Source organism: Cyprinodon tularosa, unplaced genomic scaffold (genome assembly GCF_016077235.1).
Source record: "Cyprinodon tularosa strain WSP-4 unplaced genomic scaffold, ASM1607723v1 ctg334, whole genome shotgun sequence".
NCBI classification, from domain to species: domain Eukaryota; kingdom Metazoa; phylum Chordata; class Actinopteri; order Cyprinodontiformes; family Cyprinodontidae; genus Cyprinodon; species Cyprinodon tularosa.
The window spans coordinates 565,900-593,767 of record NW_024039046.1 but is presented as its reverse complement, the minus strand read 5'-3'; the positions used below and the strand labels follow the sequence as shown (position 1 = coordinate 593,767).

The following is a 27,868-nucleotide window of genomic DNA, read 5'->3' as shown; positions in this document are numbered from 1 at the left end:
AACAATTGAAGGAACACTTTAATATCAGATCTCGATTGGTGGGGGGGAGCCATGTTGGATATCTCCATTGATTTGAAATTGGTAATTTGTTACGCAAAAAAAAGATGCCAAAACTGAACGACTAAACCATGGAGAGCTTATTTCAAAAACATAAAAAAAACAAACCACTGGACTTTGTTTTCCAAGTTAGAAGACTTTTCCTTATCATCCAGGAAGCTTTTTAAATTCAATACGTCAGGATTATAGAAGTGAGTTCCAAGCTTTATAGACCAGCCAAACTAAGCCTCGTTTCTAATTGTTAATTCTTTCCTTGTTGTCAATTCAGACATTTTGAATTGGAAGGTGAAAAGTCTTCAAACTTTGAAAACAAAGTCCAGTGGATTGTTTTTAAAAATTTTTGGGGATTTCTATGACCTGGATGACTGAGAATCTTCACCAACACATGGAGAGCTACATTCATTGGGGAAGAGAAACTGAAAAACTGAAGCGCTAGGCTGGTCTAATGCGCTGAAACATCATTACTGCAGCTCAATAGATACTCAGCAGCTTGTGGGCCCTGAAAAAGATGATATGCATCCAGGGTAACGTCAGGATGCTACTTATGAAAGGAGGAATTCTGCCCTGGGGGGGATCCCCTACTGGGGTTGTCACGATACTAAACTTTTCAACTCTATACCGATTCTAAGTAAAATATCCGATACTGGATACCCTTTTCGATACCACAAGAATGGAGAATTCAACAGAAATATTTTCATTACTAAAAAAATACAAGAAATAAATAAAAAAACAATAAGAATAATATTTTGAGGTTGTATGCTGTGCACAATATTAAGCAAGCTTGATAAAAAAAACTAAAAAATTTTAAATTAAGTGTTCCTTCCTTGGCTATGTTTTGCAGACATAAAAATGACACTAGCCAAACCAGTTAAAAAACAAAAATAATTCTCAGTAGCTGCACCTGTTACAAAAAAAGTCTGAACCTGAAAAATGCACAGAATTATTCAATCACACAGTGTTCAGAAAGTGTATTTTCCACTATTCTGCACTTTAGATGGCTGTATCGATACTTTTGAAAATGAGTATTGTATCCGGATACAACGTTTCAGTATCGATACTTTTGACAACCCTATCCCCTACCAGATTCTGACCGTTGCATCACTGAGCATGCTGGTCATTGGATGACAATGCTGGTCATTGGAGCATGGAGGCAAGTCGGTGATATAAATTCCTTCATTTTCCAGGTACTGTCAGAAATTCTGGCCACATGAAGCACAAGTATTTTTCACCACGAGACCCGAGGATTTACTGCACCAGTAAAAGGGTTTAAAAATTTGATTTTATCTACCGGCAGATTAGAGTGCCATTATTTATTGTGTACAGTTCCTCCCTACATGGATTCGCCTCCCCAGACTTAACACAGCCACCACCACACGGATAATGCTAAAAATATAGTAGCATTAGGAGACATTTTACCAATTACAGCAGAACCCAGAAGGACTCTGAAACGCAGCGTTAAAGAAGTGAAAGGCAGCGGCATCAACTAATGAGAGATTATTTACTGGTGGCGAGACGCACTGTGTTTGGTGAACGCTTGCTTGATACACTATATTGCCAAAAGTATTTGCTCACCTGCCTTGACTCACATATGAGCTTAAGTGACATCCCGTTCCTAATCCATAGGGTTCAATATGACGTCGGTCCACCCTTTGCAGCTAGAACAGCTTCAACTCTTCTGGGAAGGCTGTCCACAAGGTTTAGGAGTGTGTTTATGGGAATTTTTGACCATTCTTCCAGAAGCGCATTTGTGAGGTCGCACACTGATGTTGGACGAGAAGGCCTGGCTCTCAGTCTCCGCTCTAATTCATCCCAAAGGTGTTCTATCGGGTTGAGGTCAGGACTCTGTGCAGGCCAGTCAAGTTCATCCACACCAGACTCTGTCATCCATGTCTTTATGGACCTTGCTTTGTGCACTGGTGCACAGTCATGTTGGAAGAGGAAGGGGCCAGCTCCAAACTGTTCCCACAAAGTTGGGAGCATGGAATTGTCCAAAATGTCTTGGTATGCTGAAGCATTCAGAGTTCCTTTCACTGGAACTAAGGGGCCAAGCCCAGCTCCTGAAAAACAACCTCACACCATAATCCCCCCTCCACCAAACTTTACACTTGGCACAATGCAGTCAGACAAGTACCGTTCTCCTGGCAACCGCCAAACCCAGACCCGTCCATCAGATTGCCAGATGGAGAAGCGCGATTCGTCACTCCAGAGAACGCGTCTCCACTGCTCTAGAGTCCAGTGGCGGCGTGCTTTACACCACCGCATCCGACGCTTTGCATTGCACTTGGTGATGTATGGCTTGGATGCAGCTGCTCGACCATGGAAACCCATTCCATGAAGCTCTCTGCGCACTGTTCTTGAGCTAATCTGAAGGCCACATGAAGTTTGGAGGTCTGTAGTGATTGACTCTGCAGAAAGTTGGCGACCTCTTCGCACTATGCGCGTCAGCATCCGCTGACCCCGCTCCGTCAGTTTACGTGGCCTACCACTTCGTGGCTGAGTTGCTGTCGTTCCCAAACACTTCCATTTTCTTATAATACAGCTGACAGTTGACTGTGGAATATTTAGGAGCGAGGAAATTTCACGACTGGATTTGTTGCACAGGTGGCATCCTATCACAGTTCCACGCTGGAATTCACTGAGCTCCTGAGAGCGACCCATTCTTTCACAAATGTTTGTAAAAACAGTCTGCATGCCTAGGTGCTTGAATTTATACACCTGTGGCCATGGAAGTGATTGGAACACCTGATTCCAATAATTTGGATGGGTGAGCAAATACTTTTGGCAATATAGTGTATGAAGTGAAAATCCTTGGTCAGTAATGAGTTTCATCGCTGGAGTGAGGGAGAGAGGTTCAGAGGTTCATCTTTCATTGCAAATTTTAAAGCCTCTGAATTAATTCCACTAACAACCTCACTGTTAATGTTTGACCTTCAAAAACTGGTACAGTTTATCTGTGATGGTTTAACATGGAGAGCTGATCCAATCAGGGCCTTAATGGGACCCTAAGATAAATTCAGCATTAGTGGCCTCTATTTCTACCAGTTATATCTATTGCTAAAATCAATAGACATTCCCTCAGCTACTATTAACACATCGCAGCTCTGGAAGAGCATTTCACAGTCTCTATTTGTTTGCATCATCTAGTGTTTCTAAAACTAACATAATAAACTATTTATTATTTTATCTATGGTAAAAAGTGTTGCTTGGTTTATAATTTGATAAAACAAGCCAGTGATTCCAACTTAAACAGCAATGTGCAAAAATAATCTTTAGTGCAACACATAAAAGAAACATTATTGTATTAAATAAACAGGAAAATGTCAGGCTTGTCTCGATTCCCCAAAGAAATGTTTGTTTCAGAGAAGTTTAATCTGGTCCTTCCTTCTCTGTGTACCAGTCTGGCCCCAAGACCAATTTTTTTTTTTTTTATTATGAGTAATGGTTTCCTTTGTTGAAAAAAATGCCAAATGTGTTTTTCTTTTTCATATTTAAATGCAAATCATTATACATAAAAAAAAAAAAAAAAACGGAAAAAACAAGAATCTTTCATGTTTTTTTGGGGCCCCACTCTTGGTAGTTGCTTTGTTTGCAAATGCTTTAGGCCGGCCCTGCATTGATTCATGCATGTGGGCCAGGGGCTCTGGCATCTGCAGCAGTCCTAGCTCTGCAGCGCAGCCCGACCTCTGCAGCCATCCTCATTGTTTCCTGCATCAAAGGTGCTGCAGTGACTCAGGTCATGAAGTTCCAAGGCTCAGTTCTCCTCTGGATGCTGTGTTCATCATCACCCTGCAGATCCTGATTCTATGCATCGATCTATACCCCTTGCTTACTCTTTGAAATCAGAGCCGGAGCACAGACAGCAGGTCTTGCATGTAGCTTCTCCACAAGTCACCAGAACTGCGACATGCAAAATGGCTGTGTGTGTGGGGGTTAGGAACGCAGTAAAAATAGCGCCTGTGCTTTCCTGCCTGTTGCCTGGGAAAAAAAAAAAATGCTGCTGCTGCTTTCTAGCAGGCTGAGTCAGTGTCTGTAGTTCAGAGGATTTGTGTTGTCATGCTCCTAAAAGCACGTCACTACATACCCTTACATAAGGTCAACTGATCCTAAGAGGTGCAGTCAGTTCTGTCTGGAAACACAGAAGATGTTTGACAACTTGGCGAGGCTGTTCAGTCTTGTCGGATTTAGATGTTTGAGGGTTTCTGGGTTGTTTTTATAGAAAGTATAGCCGTCTCAACCGATGTTCTGGGCCTGTACTCAGATAAACTCAGCTGGCCTGCTTTAACCCCGTCTAAGAGCTTACCACTGTAAATTACACAGATTAGCCAGCTTTTCAGCCCCTCCCCAGCCTGCTCCTTTAGAAATCTTTCCCATTAAGTAATGAGCAGCGATGGAAGCAGTCTGGGCCTTAATCTGAGATCTATATAATGAATGGAAGATCTGGAGTGTCCTCTTACATAAAAAAAATTCACAAAAATGTGAGAATTGCTGAAAAAACTGAGTTTTTGCAGTCACTGCAGTCCAGACTGTCACCTGATGTTACAGGCCCAGAGTTGGTAACGCTACACAGAAAGAGGAAGGAATATTGAAATGCCTCAATGAAAACAAAGAAGTTCTTCAATATGTTGCATTATTCCCCTCTATTGACTGACCTTTATGCCGTTAAAATAAACAGTAACCATCTCCAACAGAACTGGGTATATCACATAAACCTCTGTACTACGATGGAACAAACGCCTGTCATATAAAAAGGAGAGGCTTTACAGATACATGGAGACAGTTTAAAACTTCATCCCTTGAGGAACTTCACATATGTTGTTATTCGGAGATATCAAACATTCAGTAACTGTATAGTTGCACAAAACAAGATGGCATCTGGGTAAAATCCCTGAAGTCCTTATGGTGCCCGAGGGGTGCAGGCGTGCTGAGAATACATACATGCGCAACAAACACAAAACATACTGCAGAGACAAAAATGGGATTTGTAAACACGAAAATAAAACTATCACACAAATCCCATGCCGAGGGAAATTGCTGTAAACTAGCTCAGCATAACTTAAGTGCTCCAGACCAATAGAGGGAGACAATTATCAACTCTTATTGGAAACAGACCCATAGAAAAATCATAAACGGGATCCCTGCCCAGAGGACGTTTGGAGGGAAGTAAGAAAAAGTATTTGTTAAAAAATTTAGCTGTGTTTGAATTCGGCGGTTGCATCCTCTGAAAGCCTAGCCTGACGTAGTCCTACTCAATTCTAGTCAGAATATGAGTCTGATACTGCTCCATAGAGCTGTGATTATGGGGCGTGTTTCGAACGAACCAGGAAAAAAAAATGCCTCTGCACTCAATTGGATAGACCTACAACCAATAAGAGCAACGGAGTGCGTGACGTATGTTAAGCGACGCATAGTTGTTGTCAACAAAAATCAAAGCGTGCAATTGCACGCCTAGAATAAGAAGATGAGCCTTGATCGCGTTTCTCTGTTCCTCTTTTAAAATTAATTTGCTGTCGATATCTTCTAGAACAGACCTAATAGCAGAATCTACACACCTCAACTCTCCGGCGGCAGCCATTGTTGTTGTCACCCAAGCGCGCTTTGGTCACGTGGTTGATTACGTTACTGTTGATCATCTGTCCATCATCGTAAAAAGCCCACCCTGAATATTTGATTGGCCCGCCAGATATTGTGCGAGCATACTCGCGCTACTATTGAGCAATGGCAGACTGAACTTCCTGACCTCAAACGCTGTGGGCGGGACTAAGTTCGGAATGGCACCCAGGCTACTGAAAGCCAGGTTCATTGGCCGATTACGTCATAGTGTGGCACCGTGGCCTCTTCGGATTCAAAGACTCTTTCGTATGCGGCTGACGAATGGGTTGAAAGGACAGGAACGCTGTATCCTCCATGGCCTAGGGTATCCAATGATTTATTGCGAGTCCAATCAAGCCGGCAGCTCTGTGCTCAGAGGATAAAGGGAAATAACGATAAACCATGTGAATAGTTCAGTCTTAAATGAATAAAAATAGCTCATTTAAATGGTTAGTGAGTCAGATATGTTGCGAGTATTTTTTGGTTTATTGAAAGGTTTTTATCTGTCCCTGTGCTAATGGGTTTGGCTGACATTAAAGCTCAGATTTCAATATCTCTGCAGTGTTGGACTATAAATCTGACATCTGTGACGGCCGTACTGCTGCTGAAGCTCCTCATTAATGAAATTGGCAAAAAGTACAGTATTAAGAAGTAAAACATACTTTCTTTGCCTGCTTTGTGAGTCGATTGTCACGGTTGCAAGGTGACAGAGATTACGCTGAGTCTATAGTCGAACTCTTCTGACCTTATTGTAAAAGGACCCAGTCCGAATAGGCTGGGTACTTTGAAAGACGCAAACGTTGAAATCAAACACAGCCTTTGTCTAGCATTTAAATCTTTGAGCATCCCATTTCTGCTTTTACCAAAGGTCTGGTCCCATGGGAGTTAGTGAGTGTCTCCCTCAAGTGGTCTTGATCACTTAGAACTAGTTTATAGAGAAAACCAAACATAACATGAGCCATTCTAACTATAAGCTTTATCAAAAAGGAAAGTTTTAAGCCTAGCCTTAAAAGTAGACAGGGTGTCTGCCTCACGGACTAAAACTGGTAGTTGGTTCCACAGGAGAGGAGCCTGATAACTAAAAGATCTGCCTCCTATTTTACTTTTAGAAATTCTAGGAACCACTAGTAAACCTGCAGATTGAGAGCGAAGTGCTCTGTTAGGAACATAAGGAACAATCAGATCTCTGATATCAGATGGAGCTTGGCCATTTAAGGCTTTATATGTGAGAAGGAGGATTTTAAATTCTATTCTGGATTTAACAGGAAGCCAATGAAGAGAAGCCAGGATAGGAGAGATATGATCATTTTCATCAGCACTCTGGCTGCAGCATTTTGGATCAGCTGAAGGCTTTTAACTACAGTTTATGGACTTCCTGATAGTAAAGAATTACAATAGTCCAGCCTTGAAGTAATAAATGCATGGACTATTTTCTCAGCATTACCCCTGGACAGGAGATTTCTGAATTGAAATGAGGGACTCGTCAAACTCAATTGGTCAGATTGCTGTGTAGATGTGAGGCCACTCACTTCCATATCAAACTATCATCATCTAATCCATAGTTAAAATAAAGAAGGCCATCCGTTTGAAATGTGGCCGTGCCCAAACGTATGGATTCATCTTGATTGAGTGGAAAAATGAGCAGAACCATGAACTCCAGCAACCTTCCTTCCGTGTGGATTGGAGCATCATCCAGTGAGTCATAATGTCATTGAAAGCGGTGATACATTTCCTAGAATCAAAATCAGGAGAATTTTGCTTTGTCACAAACAGCTGAGAATAAAAAAATAAACCGGGAGTCTGAACTATTATGTTGTGAAGCAGACACACAGTTTATGTGAGGCAGCATTATGTAACAAGACATGGTTCAAATTCAGAGCACAGGGAACTTTTTTTCAGTACAACCTGGTTCAAGGACTCTCTGTGTTTCTGCCTGTGTTCCTTTTACTTTAAATTATAGATAAATCAAAGGAAGATAACATGCAGGTGTAAAAACCTGATGTTAGTCTTCAGCTGCATTGATGGCACTGACCTGCATGAAACACGTTAAAACCCATTGGTCTGCACAGAAACAGTCCTGAGTCAGGTTTAAGGCTTCAGGTTGTACATTAACTCGGTTCCATCAGCATGGTGATTGCACCACGACCTCTGCTCAGTGCAGTCAGGGTGGAGGTTCTCCTCAGCCAACAGCTGCTTATGTGCTGAACTAGCATGATGCACAGTGAGTGTAGTGGATGGGGATAATGAAGTGTCATCTGTCCTTAGAGGCACCTTAAAGTAGCCAGAGCCGATTTGTGTTGCTTATTTTCAATTTCTTTGTGAAGCTTTATCAGCTAATACTGATTTTGATTGATTCTGATTTTTCTTCCAACATAAAAGCATTCAGGAACGTCTTTTCAGCCCTTCTGCCCCGAGGGGTCATGAATTATTTCTATCTCTGTAGGTGTACGGATAACACAGAGCAAGTCATTCTTAAGCATCACAATAAAAATAAGAAAATATTATTGCAGTTCTGCTTTACACTGCAAAAAATGTCAATCTTTATAAGTCATTTTTTCTTAAAATACGTACATTTTTTTCTTGGATTGAGGAGGTAAGTGAGACACTTTGCCAATGTAAAAGATAATTTACATTTAAAATAAGAAAAAAACAATTGCATTGTCTTATTTCAAGTGCATTTTATCTAATTATCTTATTTCAAGAGTAAAAATACTCATTCCATTGGCAAATCCTCTTACTTACCTACTCAAATTAAGGGTAAATACACTTAATTTAAGTAATTTTTACTTATTTCTAGATTGTTTTTACAGTGTAGGATCTTATGGAAGTGATTAGCCTGGTTAGCATGAACACAACAGCTGACTCTGTTTGCATTTGACAGAATGTATCTTTAGATCCTTAGCTCCAATTTTAAAAGCTATGTTTTTCAAATGGATGACGAGGATGAAATCTCTGCTCAATCTCCCTTTGTTCAGCTTGACGTCTTCTCCTCTCCCTGCCTGAATAAACTACAGACATGTTCTCATTTGCTTCTTTTATCTCCTTGCTGTCTGCATTTGAAACCCATCTCTGATGGTGGAAAAGAACAAACTGAGCCTTATTTCTCAGCAGGAGCCTCCACATGAAGCAGCATTATTCATTTAATGACCAGTCGTGTTTAGCAGTTTGTTTTTGCCGGGTTAAGGAAGGTTAGAACCAGGCGATAACCAGAAATATCTGCTATATTCCCTTTGCTGCTCCAAATAGCTTTTTCACTGAAAGATTTGCAGACTTATTAAAAAGGTCTAAAGCTGTGAATGTTACAAATATTGAATAGGGAGCAGAACTTGTTGTTTCTTGATGCATTTACTGTCAGCTTTGGGTCAGGCTGCAGTTCAATTCAATTCAATTCAGTTTATTTATATAGCGCCAAATTCACAACACATGTCATCTCAAGGCACTTTACAGTTCAACCAGATCATACAGTCAAATTGATACAAAGTTTTCTATCTAAGGAAAACCAGTTGATTGCATTGACTCATTGACTCAAATACAATCCCCCACACTAAGCATGCTTGTAGCGACAGTGGAGAGGAAAAACTCCCTTTTAACAGTTCATTTCAGCTGCTCCCCTCCAGCCAATCACTGCACTGCAAATATTGAAATCTAAATAAATACATTTTTTTTAAATAAGTGCATTTTGTTTTGAATTGAGGAGGTAAGTGAGACACTTTGCCAATGGAACAAGACTACTTACATATAAAATAAGAACAAGCAATTGCATTGTCTTATTACAAGTGCATATTATCTAATTATCTTATTGTAAGAGTTAAATACTCATTCCATTGGCAAATCATGCCATTTAACTACTAAAATTAAGGGTAAATACACTTGATTTAAGACATTTGTACTTATTTCTAGATCGTTTTTGCAGTGTGTAAAGAGAAAACACACTTGCTGCACTGCAAAAACGATCTAAAAATAAGTAAAAAAAAAATTGAAATGAAGTATATTTAGCCTTAATTTGAGCAGGTAAGTAAGAATATTTGCAAATTGAGTTTTTTTACTTTTAAAAAAAGACAAATCAGTTTTGTTTTACTTATTTTAAATGTAAATTATCTTGATAGACTCTACAATTCAAGAAAAAATTTACTTATTTTAATGCACATTTGCAGTAATGTTTACGAACTGTTTTTTTTCCTTTGTTGATCTTGGATAAACATGCAGGTTGTGTTTGTCCTTAGATGAACTTCCCATTTTTTATCTGTTGTGTATAATATAGGGTTTACGTGTTGGCGACTTTTTTATCATATTTAAGACAAAAAAAATCTCAGTTTTCACAGACATAAAGACACCCTAAATATTTGTATTATTTAAAGTATAAGGCACATGAATAGAGCACCAGCAGGTTTGTGGAGTCTGTAAGAATGTCTCCCTGTTTAGTAGCCTTCATTTGCTTCTGCCACACGCTTTTAACAACAACCAAGCCAACCCTGACATCCTGGGCTGAACTTCTCTGGGGATTGTGGAAAGACCGATCACACCTATTATTATGAGCTGTTTTCCCAACAGGGAGATGCTTCCCTCTCACTCAGCGGTGCGGCTTTCTGTCTGCCGATCATAGCGTGTAAAATGGTCCAACAGTGATACCAAAATGTTTTTGTGCTTCAACATGTCAATATGCATCAGTCATAGCAAGTGTTTGAGTTCTTTTTTGGGGTCAGGTGCCCTGTCTGTGCAGCATCCGATAATAGATAGAAAAGGCTGAATCTGGCATAAATATTGATTGTGGGCATCCTAATTTCACTAAACTTGAAAACCAAAGTGTGCATGTTGGTCTAACTCACATTTCAGCTCATTTTGAAGAAGACTGTCAATATTTTTTTGTCAGATTTATGGGTAAGGTAGAGAATGGAGTTCTGCTCTTATTGTGCAGACTTCATGCGCAGTCGGACATCTGACTGAGAATGATTGATGAGTTCTAGTCTTACTCTGGAACTTTGAAGTTTGATGTGCTTCAGCTGTTGGGCACCTGTCTCTGCTTGCTAGTCCAAATGTTATATAAAGGTCAACAGTCACATATTATGCCCACAAAAAAAGCAGCCAAAATCATCTTAAGTCATGTTAAAATAAAGTAATATATTAAATTCAGTTTATTGATATTGACCGATTGAAAACGCACGTCATCTCAGGGCACTTTACAATTCAACCAGATCATTCAGTCAAATTGATTCAAAGTTTTCTATCTAAGGAAAACCAGTTGATTGCATCGACTCATTGACTCGAAGGCAATTCCTCACATTAAGCATGCTTGTGGTGACAGTGGAGAGGAAAAACTCCCCTTTAACAGAAAGACACCTCCACCAGAACCAGACAATGTGGCATCTGTCGACGCCGACTAAGGTTCAGAGAGACAGAAGAAGACATAGAAATGAAGCAGAGATACAAAAGTCAACTGTAAACCAGCTCCACAGGCGGCCCCGTCCAGGAAACACACAGCCAGGCAAACAAGCTCCGAGCCAGCTGCCATGTCAGAGGATGAAGAGAGCACATCCAGTTAGACACAGTCAGAGAAACAGGACTACACTGAAAAACAGGCTGATCTCCAACATCTATAAACAAAGGTGTTGAAGGCAGCAGCACAGCTGATATTTCTCTCCTTGATGGAGTCTCGAAAACATCTATTAACAAAGGTGTTCATGGCATATTTTTCTTCAGGATGGAGTCACAGCCAAACAGGAAAATACCAGATGAAGCTACTATGAGAAAAAGCAGAGAGAGGATAACATTAGAGATAGAATGAAGCAGGATGATGAAAAAGGGGTCCCCTTGTCCTCCAGCAGTCTAGGCCTATAGCAGCACAACTAGAGATAGGTCAAGATAACTTGAGCCTCTCTAACTATAAGCTTTATAATATATGCTAAATGTTTACTTTGTCCTTTTTGGGCCTAAAAAGAGCTTTTGCACAGGATAAGCAGACATAAACCTTGTTTTATGGCATCGCCATCTGCTGGCAGTTTTGAATCATGTCTGAACATTTCGGCTTCGGCTTTAATAAACTCCATCATTCATATTTTATTCCAAATCTCACTCGTCTCTTAACCCGCTCTGCATCAATGTTTTTGTGCTTTTTTCACAATTTAAAGGCTGGTTTATGCTCAGAAACCAGGTCGTCTGCGTGTGAGTCGCAGTCAATGCAAATGTGCCTCTGCCCCTTCCACAGACACTCTGGTGCACCTCTCGGGAATTGTAGGTGACCGCTGTGTGTTTAAAGGTGAATGAGACAGCCTCTTCCCTTCAATGGAAAGGGAAAGCTGTCGTTTCTATGACAACACAGTGATGCCACATATGCGTGGCTGTAGATCTGTGGCACATGTTAACATGACATCAAACATTTGACATTTTGTTAAAAGTAAATCTATCCACTCAAATAAAATTCCTTCATAGCGGACCTTCCATTTTAACAAATAAGTGCACCTTTCTTCTTCTTCCTAACTTGTGATTTTCTGTCAGTGTGACAAAGATGCAACAAACCACGTGGTTTGGTATGACTGACCCTCCGAGGGAAAGCTTAAGGATTAGTGTTTAGGGGCCTGTTTGGGATTCAGCCAAAGAGAGCTGAAACACAAGAATGACCAAAGAAGGAACAGAACTAGTGTAAATCTTGGACCAGCCTACTCAAGCTTAGCAGGATCGCCTTGAACTGAATTGGGACTCAAGACTGGCTTTAGTCCTTCTTGATCACTGTTATTACAAGATGCACATGCCTTCACCTACACATGAAGTGGGAGTAACGTTTCTCACTGGTAGAAGGTTCGGGACGGGGCTTATATTTCAAATCAAACTTCTCCTCGCTCATGGGTCTAAGCTAGAGGATCAGGCACAGCGCTTTTAATCTTGAGTTTAGCTGTTTTTCACACCTCTGCTATGGAAATGCCGGCTTGCTCAACTCCATTACTTCCTGGTTCACTTATTGCAAACAATATTGTACCTCCAACGAATAACATAGATGCAGTTTTTCAGGATTTGTTGATGTATGATTTTTTTCCCCACAGCTTGAATTGGAATGTTCTCGACCTTTAACCTCAGAACTGGCTCCTTGTGTACATGCTTGAACATGTCCATGCTTGAGTTCAGGCTACTGAAGGCTGATGTGAGTCAGAACAACCTTTATTTGTTCAACAGACCCTCTCAGGAATGATGCTGGCCCATGAACAACCCTGCAGGGTTGCCTCAACCATTGACCCCCTGTGTGGGTACAGTAGTTGCCCCTTCCATGCTCCAGTGGGGATGTTTGCCACTGTCCCCTCCACATCTACCAGCCAATAGCTGACATTGAAGCAGAATGGGGTTAAGCTTTGTCGCCCCTGTAATGCTGACCTACTTAATGTGCAGATCTTGCGCACAGCAGCTGGGCCGACATGGTACAGTGAAATCATGTAAAACAATAATAAACCCCTCCCCCATGTCAAGAGGGCACAAATTATCAGGGGGATTACCAGACCCTCGGGCGGCCTCACAGGCTTCATCCCAGTCCATTTGAGAGTCCTCCGATTCAGCCTCTTCTTCTGCGACCGAGTGGCTGATGGATGTTTGAGGCCGGCAGACTTCTTAAGAGTGTGAATAAAAAGAACTACTGCTCACACAGTGAGGTGTTAGAAACAGAAGGAAGGGATCCATGTTTTTTTGTCTTTGTCTTGTCCTTTTACTCCCGGCCATCTCTGGTATGAAATGGGGACAATTAAAGCTTGTGACTCTATGGCAAAACACAGAAATCAGATCCCATTAACCAGCTGGCCCAATGTTTGCCTGTTAATCAAGGTTTAAGCAATATCAAGTATTAAAATGGGTCCTAATCAGCTGATGATGTTTAAACACAGCTGGAATGGGCCAAATGTTAAATTTAGTTTAAATCTTAACTGGTCTTACTGTCACAAAATATTTTGTGGTGTTTTTCCAAAATTCAGGCCAATTCTCAGCTAGACCTGCTCTGAATCTTTACGATTAACCTTATGTTGTTTAAAACGTTACAGATTTAGGATTTAAGTTTTCTGATGTTTACTGGTTTGGAAATATCATCCCCATTAGGATTTCTGTCTCTAAAGCGGGATGGTCATGCAGGACTGGTTTATGGTGTGCATACATGAACTCTAAGGTTACCTTCGCTTTTAAAAAAGGTGTGAGAAACTGTCCTACCAAAGTCCACGGCATCATTCCATCATAAAATGTTACAATGGCCTCTGAAAACCAGTTGAAGCAATAAACAAGCAGACCAGGCTGAGAGCGCAAATCTGTCAAGCTCTCGTTCTACTATGTCCACCCTCCAGAAGATAAATTAGTCATAGTGATTGATTCTATATTGAATTGATAATCTGTAATCATTCAATAAATCCACAGGTCTGACTGGACCACATTGTTTAAGAACCTTTTCAAACTTGTTTACTAGAGCCAATAAATCAAAATGTTAGTGGAGCCATCTACTGCCCGCCCTCCTGACCTGAGACGTCACGTTACCTGGTTACCTTTTTTTCTTGTAGGTGATTGGCAAGTTTTTTGTTTTATTTTCATAATAAAACCAAAAAAAAAACTTCTGTATTTAGAATAGAAAGTAAAATTAGCATTGGGATTTTAGATCCGTTGCATTTTGCTGTATTGTTTCTTTTTTTAAATGATAATTGTACACTGAATTATTCCTCTGGGGTTTTCTGTATAAGTGAGATGGATGATAGCGACTTCCCTTAAGCTTCAGGTTGTTGTTTTTTTTGTTTTGTTTTGTTTTTGGAACGAGGGATTTCTATTTTTGACAGCATGCTGACAGTAAATGGAGGTTGAGTGAGACAAGAAAGGCATGGTCATGAACCCCAACCCAGGATGACCACATTGAGGACGGAGGCCCTTGAACATGGCTCCCACTGTACCAACACCGCCCTCATTTTAGATCACTTTCAGTATCTACTTCATCTAATCTTTAACCAAGACCAATTTCATCCAGTTCCAAATACTCCAGAATAAATAGCACCGTCAGAACCCTGTTTTTTAGTCTTTACCATGTCAGCAGTCAGTAGTTACAGTGTAGAAGGGATGTCACACTGTGTGAGTCGGAAAGCAGTTTTAAATAAGAGTTTTTCCTATTTCAAATACAAAATTATATAGAGTTGATATTTTAAACTGGACATTAGCATATTATAGTTTATCTTAACATTATTGAAAACAAAATTTTACTTAACTCGGATTCTCAAAAGGCTGCTAACATTTCCATATCCTGCAGCTTTCATGACGGCTTAAAATCTCAAGCAAATAAACCGGAGCAAAAATTGTTTCCTTTCTTAAAATAGACGCATTTCCATCAATGTTCTTTACGGACATTTATAAGTGTCACATTAGGAAAGCTTGATCCACTTTTGAGGTCGTTTTTTACTTTTTTCTTAAATGAATTAATCCTCTTAAGATAATGTGGAGACAGATTTGTTGAATAATTTATTTTACCTCACATGACTACGGTGGCCCTGAAGGGCAAACCTCATTGACAAATCTTTAAATACAACTATAAATAAAAAAAACACAACATTTTCAGAAACACAATTAACCTGCCGGGAAGAGTTGGATATTAGTGGGAAACGTGAGACCTCACTGAATGAACGACGGCTCTGTTTGGCTTTTAACCCTTTAAAGCCCGATCCGAGAATTAAACAAAAACAGAAAATTACTTTTTTTTGGTTTGAAGTCCTTATTTGGCTTTTTAACAAAATATGTAAAAAGAAAAAAAAATACATTTTTGATATAAATAATTTATTACAATGCAAAAAGTCAAGATTCTTTTTTGTGTAGTCTTCTGCCCTCTGTTATCAGGTGTATCTGATTGTGTACAATAGGATTTTGCGCAAAGTTTTTACCATTAAATTATGCAAAAGCTGTCGCAAAACATTTCAGAAACCGTATGTATCAAATACGATACATTTGGCATTATAGGGTTAAACTGGAAGTCATTTAGATATTTCAATTCAAACTTTGAATGAGCGGCTATAAGCTGAATAACTTCCAATTTAAAAGCCCTCCAGTGCTGTAATCCAATCAGAGAGCTCTCATGTTTTAAGGTAATATCATTGTGCTTTTGAATACGCATTTTTGATATGTTGTTGCATTTTTTTTTTTTTGTAGTTGTGTTCAAAGATTTGCCGACCAGGTTTGCACTTCAGGGCCTCTGTTCATAAGCTAAAAGCTAAAGCCTTTAGCTTATGGAAGATTTGACTGGAGGATAGGGGATGTTTTGATTTTCTGTTTATCTTTCTTCATTAAATGCAGAGCTTTTCATTTCTAAGTTATGATGCCTGATGGAGGGTTGGAAGTTTCTTCTGGGTGGCTTTTTTTTCCAAGATTTTTCCATGTTTATTTTCCAGCCGGAAGAAATAGTTTCAACCAGTTTCTTCCGGAGGAAACTTGGAAGGGGAAATTGAATGGAATGCTTTCTTTCTTTTGGTAAAAAATTAGCTTTAAGCAAACCAAATCCAGTAATAACTCTGAGGTGAGGTTCAATATCTATAAACGGGGGTGGTCTGGGGGCATTTATAGCAGAAGAAATTAAAGAAAAAGGAAAGCAGCTGGTGTAATCTTTAAAGGCAATTAGTAAATTATTACTTGTAATTCCCTGATGGGTTTCTCAGGTGCAGTGTTTCAACATCTTGTTACGTAGCAATTTTTGTATCCAATAGTTTATATTTAATTCCTAATTTCTCCTAAATATGCTCTATTACTGGACTTTCTCCCAGTTTCTTCTGGAAGAAAAGGAAAAAAAAAAAACTTTCTTCCAGTTTTTTTTCCCTTTGTCCGGAAGAAACATGTTTATTCTGGAAGAAACTCAACCCTGGCCTTAAGTTCTAACATTAAATGATTATTTTAAACACTTTGTGTGCGTTTTTTTTTTTTTTTTAAGTGTCTGTTTTAGGGCTGTGACTCAGCGAATGAACATTTTGGTTCAGCTGGTGTGTGCATTTTTGTGTGTGGCCGGGGTAAATGAGGACTGTTGATCTCCGGGTCCTCTGCAGCGCCTACGCTGAATCTGGCCCAGCTCTGGGCCTCCTCATTTGCATGAAGTGCTGTTGTTTTAACAAAGGCTTGTTTATGTGAAGACCCACACACACGCTTATGGAAAGTGGCCCCCGTCACTTCACATTTACTTCAGTTGTTAACAAGTCATTGTGCCCTGATTATGTTTCTGGGGCCATTGTCTGGACTTTTAGCCACTTGTATTCTTCTGAGGAAATGGCGTGAGAGTAGGGGAGGAGACTTTCTTCTCTTTTCTTTTTTTTTTTTGCTGTTAAAAGTGGCTGAGATGCGCAATATGAAGCCATAACTATTAAACAAAGGTTTTTTTTTTCTTACCACTTTTCAACATGATGATCGAACTGTTAATCCAGTACTTGAATTTTGAGTGAAAACAAAGAAAGGATTTATGTTAAAGTTGAAGACATTAGTTTGGCTTCTCTTTATTTATTATTAACTGTTTCACAATGAGGATCAGCACCTCCAAATCCGAGCCCATGGTTCTCCACCGGAGAAAGGTGGTCTGAAGTGGAGGAGTTGAAGTATCTTGGATGGAGTCTTGTTCACGAATGAGGGACAGATGGAGCGTGAGATTGATAGACAGATCGGTGCCACATTGGCAGTGATATCGCTTCTCTGCCTTTTGGCTAAGATCCAGTGTAGTGTAGTGATCCGGTCGCTGTATCGGACTGTCATAGGGAAGAGATAGCTGAGTCGAAGGGCAAAGCCCTCGATTTACCAATCAATCTACTTTCCCAACCTCACCTACGGTCATGAGATCTGGGTAATGACTTAAGGAGCCAGCTGAGGTGTCTCGGGCATCTGTTCCAGATGCCTCCTGGTCGCCTCCCTCTGGAGGTGTTCCAGGTGTGTCCTATTGCAGCGGTCCCCAACCTTTTTTGCACCACGGACCGGTTATATGTTAGGAAATATTTTCATGGACCGGCCTTTAAAGTGTGCGGGGTAAATACAATCAAATAAAAATGATAAGACTGGCATAAAATCAAATACGAACAGCATAAAAATAAAACTCACCATTATGTTGAATCGGTGAGAGCCCTGAGCTTGTTTCTCCGAAACATGCTCCTAATGTCCTGTCTGCTCCGTAGCTTTGTTTTGGTCGCTGTAACCGCACAAAATCCCGCTTGTGCGACCCGGTAAAAATCACAGACGAACCGGTACCGGTCCGCAGCCCGGTGGTTGGGGACCGCTGTCCTATTGGGAGGAGGCCTTGTGAAAGGCCCATGATACGCAGGAGGGACTATGACTATGGCCTGGTGTCGCCTAGGATGTCCCCCTAGAGCAGGAGGAGGTGTGTGTGGATCAGGAAGTCTGGGCATCTCTGCTTAGACTGCTGCCTCCGCGACCCGGCCCCGGATAAAGCGGAAGAAGATGGATGTATGGATGGATGGACGATTCACGATGTGATATCAAAATATGCAGATGGGTTATAATGGACAATTGCAGCTTGAAATAAAATGTTTTTCTTTAAAATATATATCGGTCTCCGCCAAGTGACGTCAATTGTTTACCTCGGGCGCGGTACACTATGCCTTTTCCACCTAAAATGGCGTCTTAGCAACAAATGTCACGTGACTGGCGGAGACCGATTTTCCTAAATCCGCCCCTGTTTTCAGGCTTATGTTAACTGTAATGACTTATCTTGGACAGGCTGCTATGTAAACAGGCCTTTAGTCCTTCGTTTAGCTATGCTGCGGTTGTTTACACTACACCTTTTCCACCTAAAATGGCATCTTAGCAACAAATGTCACGTGACTGGCGGAGACCAATTTTATGTAATTTTTTTTTTGTTTTAACTGGTACAAAGTAGAACTGATCAGTTTCCCTTGATGCATATATGTCTTTTCCCCGTTCAGGGAAATGCATCAAAGCAAAGTTCTCCAACGGTTCCTGTTGTCTAAATAAAATTCAATTCAATTCAATTCAGTTTATTTATATAGCGCCAAATTCACAACACATGTCATCTCAAGGCACTTTACAGTTAAACCAGATCATACAGTCAAATTGATACAAAGTTTTCTATCTAAGGAAAACCAGTTGATTGCATCGACTCATTGACTCAAATACAATCCCTCACACTAAGCATGCTTGTAGCGACAGTGGAGAGGAAAAACTCCCTTTTAACAGGAAGAAACCTCCAGCAGAACCAGGCTCAGTGTGAGCGGCCATCTGCCGAGGCCGACTGGGGTTCAAGGAGACAGAAGCAGAGACACAAAAAGCAACCGTCCAGGAAGCACACAGCCAGGCAGACGAGCTCCGAGCCAGCTCCCATGTCAGAGGATGAAGAGAGCACATCCACTCAGTCACGGTCAGAGAAACAGGACCACACTGGAAAACAGGCCGATCTCCAACATCTATAAACAAGGGTGTTGATGGAAGCAGCACAGCTGATGTTTCTTTCCAGGATGACGTCACAGCCAAACAGGAACAGACGAGGCAAAGAAACAGGAAATCTAAATGCATCTTAAATATCTGCTGTCTTAATGAATTATTTATGCTTCTGTATTATATTCACATTTCTGAGCTGAGCAGTTGAATGAGCCGGCCACAGCCACCCCTGCTGACCCCTTAGCTCCGCCCCTGTCAGCTTGGTTTTCCTTTGGACAGATTGTTAGCAGCAGACAGTAGAAGCTGCTTTTGTCTGTTGTTATCATAACCAGGATCAAGCAGGAATTTCTGTTCATGAATCCGTCAACAAAACTGGATTCTTTCTGATATATTTCTACACATTGTTAAGATTGTTTTTGTCTGATAATGTGTGTTGAGATAAGACTGTTGGAAATCTGAATTGCATAAATAGATTGATTTTTTATTTGTTACACTTTTTCACGTAGAATAAAAATGTTTGCTTTGATGCACAATTCTGGATCAATAATTCCCCCCATTTTTGTTTGCTTCACATCTAGTACATCTCTAAAGGGACCTACGCTGCAAATGTTTTGTGTTACTGTTCTTTCTTTACCTGTTACTGAGCAAATTACATCCAACTTATAAGCAACAGAAACAACGTGCAATCATTTGCCTTAATTTCCTTTCATGATTCGGTAATTACATTATTTTTCTATATACCGTATAAATAAAGAAAATAAATAAAAAGAGCTGAAGCCGTAAAGCTGGAACAGCTGAGGTAAATCTGACAGCTTCTCAGAAAGATCAGTTCAAAACCTAATCTGAAGTTTAAACTCTAAAGAAAAGTAGAAATCTGTAACGGTCAGTAAATAGGTTCTGATAAGATTCCTGTTCCCCATGAATGGAAGTTTACTTTTCAGGTTTCCAGTTGGAAAAAAAAAAGGAAGCTGCAGTGACATAAGTTGTCAGACCGGATCGGACCCACGTCTGACTCACAGTTCTGCTACCTGTGTCATACATGCTGCAGTGCTGATATAACTCCTCTAAAAACAAGCACACAATAGGCATCATTTATCAACGGCTGACGTCGATTCAGGCATAGAAATCCTCATGCTCAACTTCCCGTTCAAACAATCTGCCGTTGACGAATATGGGAAGTTCCGTCATTTTAATGTAATTTGTTTACAGGTTCTTGTCCCTGCCGTCTTAATTTGCATAAAGGAAGGGCGATAGAAAAGTCTCACTCTGTAAAGCAACACCAACCCGACCGGAGCTTTAATGTGCAGCGGGATAAAGTGAGCTTAGCTCCTTCCTTTTCCGTCCGTCAGTTTTTGTGGCTCTCATCAGTTTAAGTGTCATGTGTCAGTTCTTTTTGTGTATCATGCTTCCAATGGTGGCATTAAAAACATCCTAAATCCTCTGACCCAACGTCCTCTCCTCTGCTCCTTCACTGCAAAAACTGATCCAAAAATTGGTAACAAAATAAATATTTTTTTAGTTCATTAGAGCAGATAAAAAAAGATGATCTGCCACTGGATTCAGTATATTAGGTCCTTTAAATTAAGATAATTGGATAATATGCACTTTATTCAAGATAAGACTTGTTTTTCTTATTTTAAACGTAAATTATTTTCATTTTGTTGTCAAGTTGTCTTACCTGCATAATCTAGGGGAAATTTAATGAAAAAAAGGACTCTCCTATTCTCCACTTTTTGCGCAGGTGAAACCTGATAAACAGATTTACTTTCCAATTTTTATTTTCTTTTAAAGTGTGAGCCACTCCCTCCCAGACTGCTCAGCCTCACAAAGAGATAAACAAATGATCAGAATCTCAATAAAATCAACTAATTATACCTAAAAAGCAGCGACAGGGTGGCCAACAAATGACTTCCTGGAGAGTTAAAGCGTTTCACCTGGGAGAGAAGCCTTCGTTAATTTGTAGTGTTTAACTAAAGCGGTTTTGGTTTTGTTTATCCAAAAAAAGTTCCCTTATATTTTTCTTTGTCCTGCTCTTCCTTCCAGCTCAGGGACCTGCACATGTAAGACAGGAGTGTACGGGACCAAGTGTGATGACTGCCACCCTGGTTTCTTCCACTTCAGCAACACCGGCTGTCGGCCCTGCCAGTGCAACAACCACACCAGCTACTGCCACCCACAGTCCGGTGAGTTTGCAGAAGATGGGGTAGGAAAGGGCTTTAGTTCTCTGGGTTTCTCACTTTTTTATCTTCCAAAGAGCCAGAACAGATTCCTGTTTATTTAAAACGCCTGCACTGTGCTGCATAATCAACTTTTAGTTATGTTCTAATGTTATATTTTCGTTAAAAATCCAGACCAAATTGGGATTTATTTGATTCATGCTTGTCTGAGAAATCCTCATGAAATCCTGCTCTGTGAGCAACAGCCCCTCCCTGTCCTGGAAAAACCAGTGACCAAAACAGGTCTGCATGAAGCTGTGATTACCCGCCTCCTTCAGGGCCACCGACTTGGACCACGCCATGCCTGCCCTGTAAACAACACGCCCACTTTCTGCAATCAGAGAGCGGTGATGTGAAGCAGAGCGCGATCCTTTCTGCTCAAAGTTAAAGCAAAGTAAATCTTTTAGCTGATCTGCACAGTGACAGCAACTGATCATTGGTTCATGCTCAAGGTGAGAAAATGTGTTTTTTCGGCTTTTGTTCAGCCTTCCTTAAAAAGAGCATAATGAGCAGAAATGGCAGGTCTAGGATGAGATGAAAAGGGGGGGGGGGGGTTCACTGGGGGAGATGGTTCTGAAGTGAAGCTGAGAGTCTTACTTCCAGGTTGGATAAAATTTCATAACAATTAAATGCCAAATGTAACATTTCATCATATATCTGCCTATAGTTGAATTTGGAAGAAAAAGCCGGATAGAGAACCTTTTAAAGGCAAATATAGAAACATTTGACTTCATCTACATGTGAACTGCTTGATAGAATCACATATTCAAGAAAACAAAGATCCACATGTATACAGTTATGTCTACACTGCAAAAACGATCTGAAATCAAGTACAAATTTCTTAACTCAAGTATATTGAACCTTAATTTGAGCAGGTAAATGAGATAGTTTGCCAATGGAATGAGTATTTTTACACTTAAAATAAGATAATTAGAAAATATGCACTTGAAATAAGACTAAGCAATAGTTTTTTCTTATTTTAAAATGTAAATCGTCTTGTTCCATTGGCAAAGTGTATCACTTACATCCTCAATTCAAGAAAAAATGCACTTAATTTAAGAAAAAATGACTTATTTAGATTTATATTTTTTGCAGTGTAAAGGTTTTCATATCTTCTCATTAAAGAAAATTATAAATTCCAACCTGTAATTAAATTAACACAAAACTGGAAAAGCATTGATAGATAAAATGTACAAAATTATTATTTAGTAAAATAAAATATTGATTTTTTTTTTTTTTTTTTAATATTCTAAAAAAAAAACAGTCCCAGACAAGTTCCATGCTCGTGAACGGTGAACTGACATCCCTTAATATTTTCTGAAAATCCCAGAAAACATCTGATTTTAGCGATTGCTGAACAACAGAACATCTGGGACATCATGCCTGCATCCTTCCAGGAGTGGGTGGATGCTTTAGTCCAGGTCTGGGAGGAGATCCCTCAGGAGACCATCGGCCACCTCATCAGGAGCATGCCCAGGTTGTAGGGTCGTACAGTCAAGTGGAGCTACAAACAAAACTGAGCCTCATTTTAAGGACTTTTAAAGCCAAAATACAACATAATATTTCAAAGGAAGGGACAAAAGGATATTTTTCTGTCAACTCTTATGTTTAACCATTGGTAGAAATTGGTTGGACTCTTTTCCAAATCAGACTCCTTTAAAGCTCCAATTGGTTCAAAACATGGAGTTTAAAAAAAAACAATAAAAAAATCAATTCAGTTAATAAAAAAGAACAATATTTGTAAAAGAAATGTGAAAATAATGTTTCCTTTTGCAGCTGATTGACAGGCAGTTCTGTTTTCACTGAGCTTTCTGAGAAGCTGTCAGATATTCCTCAGCTGTTCCAGCTTTACAGCTTCAGCTCTTTTTATTTATTTTCCTTATTTATATAAAGAAAAATTACCGAATCATGAAAGGAAATTAAGGCAAATGATTGCACGTTGTTTCTGTTGCTTATAAGTTGGAAGTAATTTGCTCATCACTTGTTCTGGTCCTTTTACTTTATCTAGAAACCGAATCTGGACTGCTGAACATAAAGATCAACAATCTCTTCACTGGATATTTATAGAGCTAGAACAAATAGAAACAGCGACCCCCAAATTAAAGCCACAGACATTTTCCTCTAACTGCTAACCCACAGCTCCACAGTAATTACAGGATTTACTGCCCACTTTACGGCTTAAAAGGGACGTTGGGAGTAACTACTGGCCGATCGACGTGACGGATATACATAAGCTGTGGCTTTACAAAAGTATTCAAACCCTGTTCTAAAGTTTGACATAATTGGAAAGAGGAAGGAGAATAATCAAAATAAAGAATAGTCGAATTGATCTCCTCAGTCCAGCCAGTATCCTCCAGATGAGCAGAACGAGTCAATACGCCTCTGAAGTATTTCATCTCAATATAAATCCAGCTATTTAATCCAATTCAGTTGATTTATAAAGCGCCAATTCACGACACATGTCATCTCAAGACACTGTACAGTTCACCAGATCTCACAGTCAAATATTCGGGTTTAGGTTTCAGAAGTTTGTCAAAGAAAATCACCTTGTTGATGGGACGACATTATCCATGCATCAGAAACAGCTGTGCAAGTTTTTCTTGCACAGCCCATTCTGATTATTGAAGTTCAGCAAAAGCCTGTTAATCAGCTACCAATGTAAATAAGCTGTGCTGGAGCACAGAAACCTCTAAAACCTGCAGGACAGCGGCCCTCCAGGACCGACTTTGGGGATGCCTGAGCTAGAGGGTTAGAGTAGTTTGTTTGTGCTCTGAGAAGGTTGCAATTCCCTCCTCTCTGGGTTCCTGAGCAAGAGCCTTAACCCCTGATTGCTCCCCGGGCGCCGCACAATGGCAGCCCACTGCTCCCCAAGGGGATGGGTTAAATGCAGAGGTAAATTTCTTCAATGTGAGATCAACGAAGTTCAATAAAATAAAAACAAAATAAAAAAACAGGAAGCCATTAGACACCCGGTTTGCAACATGCGGAAGAAGGTGGTTTGTTCAGTTCAGATCTAAAATTTATGGAATGAGGCATCATGGTGGCGTACGGGCGCTTCTCTCCATCAGGAACAGAGACACTGCTTAGAATTGATGAGAGGATGGATGGAGATGCATTCAGGACGTCTGGGCTTTAGCTTTATCAATCGTTTTCTGGTCCTAATTTACTGCTGTGACAACCTGCCCTGATCTTTAATCCAGTTTTCAGCCTTATATAAGATGAACGTATCGCCCCCTCTGTCTTGTGTGTAATGGGGGATTGCTGCTCGCCTACCAGCAGTCAGGCCTTGATGCTTAAGCCAACAACCAGGGGCAGAGAGCAGAGAGGGAGGGGGTTCAGAGGGGGCACTGTGTGTTGTGGGGGTGGCACTTTGAGAGGCCATATGTCTTCCCATTCTAAAGCAGGGGCAGATGGAGAGCTGCAGCCTTCTCCTGGGCTCAGCGGTCAATGTGCTGCGGATTAACAAAGCTCAGGTTTGACAGCTCCTGTTAGAACCCGACCCAGGCCTTTTCCCCACGGCTGCTCAGACGGAAACACACGGAGCAAACATGTCCCAAAAGATGTGAACTTCAGGAGACCTCAGCAGGGATTTAATGTGATGTCATTTTAAAATAATCTCCTTTTGTAAATGAAGTATAAAACAGGAAAAGCAGGGTGACATCTTTCTTATTATATTTCTTATTGGGGAATACAGCATGATTTGAAGTCAGATGTAGAGAGATCCTTTCCTTTTACTACATGATCCAAAAAATTTAGTAAAGTGCCTCGAGGCAGATGATGTGATCTGGAGCTACTGTATGTAAAAGGAATTCAAATAAATTCCAGACTTATTGAGGCTTCTGCTCACTTTGCAAGGACTGATATATTGGTTTCCATTTTTCAAAAACAGTTTGCTCTGGCTGAAATATTTCATACCTCAATAAATAACTCGGTGCTCCTTCACAGCCTCTGACTACAGCTGACACACAGGATAAAGCTTTTGTGCATTAACCATGCCCAGCAAATTTTTTATTCATGCCACATGTTGTACATGACACCGGCTAAAAGTTCTGCCCAGAGGACGGTTAAAAATATCCTAAACCTAAGAAAGAGAACCGTTCTTGGAGAGTAAAAACTGGCCTTTGGGTTTGTGATATATTGCACACCTTTAAATAAAAAACTTTTTTATCCAAGTCACTGGTGACTTTATATACCCCCCAAAATACTCTAAAACCCAGAAGATAAGACATTTAAAATCCTATTTAGAAGTATATTCCAATTTTTACTGAAATGCTAGAAAATACCAAAAATTATTTGATCCTTTTACTTGAAAAGGACTAATGTGTGTTTTGTAGATTCTCAGGTAAACTGAAGCTTTAAACCTGGCATCTAATGGAAATCCTGTTTTGTTTTGTTTTCATATCTCATCACCACGTCATTCCTCCTCCTATCAGTTACTGCTGGTGCAGTAAAGTCACCATAACTGCAGCTTCACTGATGTCATGCTTTCATTGTAAAATAAATATTAAAATTATTCACATAAACATATTCACATAAAAATAATCCAACACTTGTTTTTACAATAATATTGGGTTATAATAATGCTAAGATCAGGGCTATCTATCTTCCTTATATGTGTCTACAGGTTTCTTCCTGTTAAAATTCAATTATAAAATCAGTTTATTTCTATAGCTCCAATTCACAACATGTCGTCTCAAGGCACTTTACAGTTACCAGATCATCCAGTCACATTGATTCAAAGATTTCTATCTAAGGAAAACCAGTTGATTGCATCGACTCATTGACTCTTCATAAATCCCTCACACTAAGCATGCTTGTAGCGACAGTGGAGAGGAAAAACTCCCTTTTAACAGGAAGAAACCTCCAGCAGAACCAGGCTCAGTGTGAGCGGCCATCTGCTGAGGCCCACTGGGGTTCAAGGAGACAAAAGCAGAGATAAAAGAAAGTTTTCCATATTTGATTTTAATGTTTTTCACAATATAAGTTTTAAAGCATACAGAAATACACAGCCATCTAATGATATGGTCAGTGAATGTTTTTGAAAGCTCACCGTCATAACCATAACCATGTTTGTCATTAAAGGAATAGTACACCCAAAACATGATTAGCCTTCATTTTCTACTCACCCCCATGCTGAACAAAACTCTGGAGTACTTTTTTGATATCTCAAATGCATCTGGAGATCTGGGAGGCTTCTTGCTGTCTGCTGACATTCAAATAATGGAGGTCTATGGTGACCGAGGCAGAAAGGTCCATAAAAGTCCACAAAAAACTTGTCAATATTCCTCCATACTGCTCGTCCAATGTATTCCAAGTGTCCTGAGTGGGTAGCATCCAGAATTTACTCGAAACAAAGTCATTTAGAATGTTTTTAGAGCATAAACAGTAGTGTATAGGATTTCCTAAAAGCGCGTTCACGAGTCTACGGAAACCGCGGCAGACCAAACCAGACGAAAGTGCGTACGAGTACGAGTATTCCTTTAAACTAAAGCTAAATATACAATAAAAGCAAAAGTGAAAACATATAAAAACAGCAAATCAACCTTACAAAATTTAGCATGTTACCAAAAAGCAAGCAAGAAAAGATCTTTTTTCCCTGTCTCAATCAGCTGGGTTTCCTTAGAAAATTTTTTTTTACCCATCTGGTCTGTAGGGTTAGACTGAACAGTCTGCAAACGCTTTAGTGTGACGTATGTTGGAAATTAGTGCTATATTAATAGAACTGAATTTAAATTTTTCTACATTTACTCAGCACCAAAAGGCAAATCATCCAGAGGACCCACCTCTCCTCACCTCCAGCTCTTATATCTTCCCACAGCATAACATGATACACTGAGTTTTTTCCATGAGGAGGCATTTAGGGGATTATACGCTGCTTTCAGTGGCACCAAAGCTGTTGTTAGTAGAGATTTAGGGAAGAGTTGATCTCTAGACTTTCATCATTATTTATATAAACAAATCAGACAAGAATGAAAGCTAAAGTTTGATGTTTCTTCCAGGAGTGTGCCTGAACTGTGAGGGGAACACCCAGGGGTCCAACTGTGAGGAGTGTAAGCCTGGCTTCTACCGCAGCCCAGGGGCCGACCAGACCCAAGCCTGTGCACCGTGCCCCTGCTCCAACTCCACCTCCACCAGCACCTGTCTCACCGGTCAGTCCCTGCCATCCTGGGATGGATGGATGGATGGATGGATGGATGGATGGATGGATGGATGGATGGATGGATGGATGGATGGATGGAAAAATTAGTTGGTTTTATACAGTAGTATTTGGTATAAAATCAGTTCTTTCATTTACAGATATTTTTTTTAGGTCTTTTTTCCTTAAAGGGCTAGTTTGTTGCTTAATCCAGATACTCTAGTTCAGGGGTCACCAACGCGGTGCCCGTGGGCACCAGGGGGCCCTCAAGGACCACATGGGGGGCCCTCTTCGTCTTCTGAAAACAGATGAACTCACTCAGTGGGTTAAGTTTAATTTTTTTTTTTATTCTGTTGCTCTTCTTTTTAATCATATATGTATTATTTCATCATGTTAACTATTTCATCATATTTCAGTGGTTTCAAAATGACAATATTAAAAAGAAAATTAGAAATGAATAAAAGAGGATAAAATAAGAATAAAAATGAGTTTTTATGGATGA

General features: G+C 40.1%; 1 protein-coding gene across 1 annotated transcript in view; it reads left to right on the top strand.

The window, feature by feature from the left end:
* The window catches only part of LOC119789286 (multiple epidermal growth factor-like domains protein 9), a 52,932-nt gene that overhangs the window by 9,244 nt on the left and 15,820 nt on the right, over window positions 1-27,868 (top strand). Inside the window, exons 3-4 of the mRNA XM_038294109.1 lie at window positions 21,058-21,197; window positions 27,230-27,379. Of these exons, the coding sequence (XP_038150037.1) occupies window positions 21,058-21,197; window positions 27,230-27,379 (290 nt within the window). The remainder of the gene's footprint in view (window positions 1-21,057; window positions 21,198-27,229; window positions 27,380-27,868) is intronic.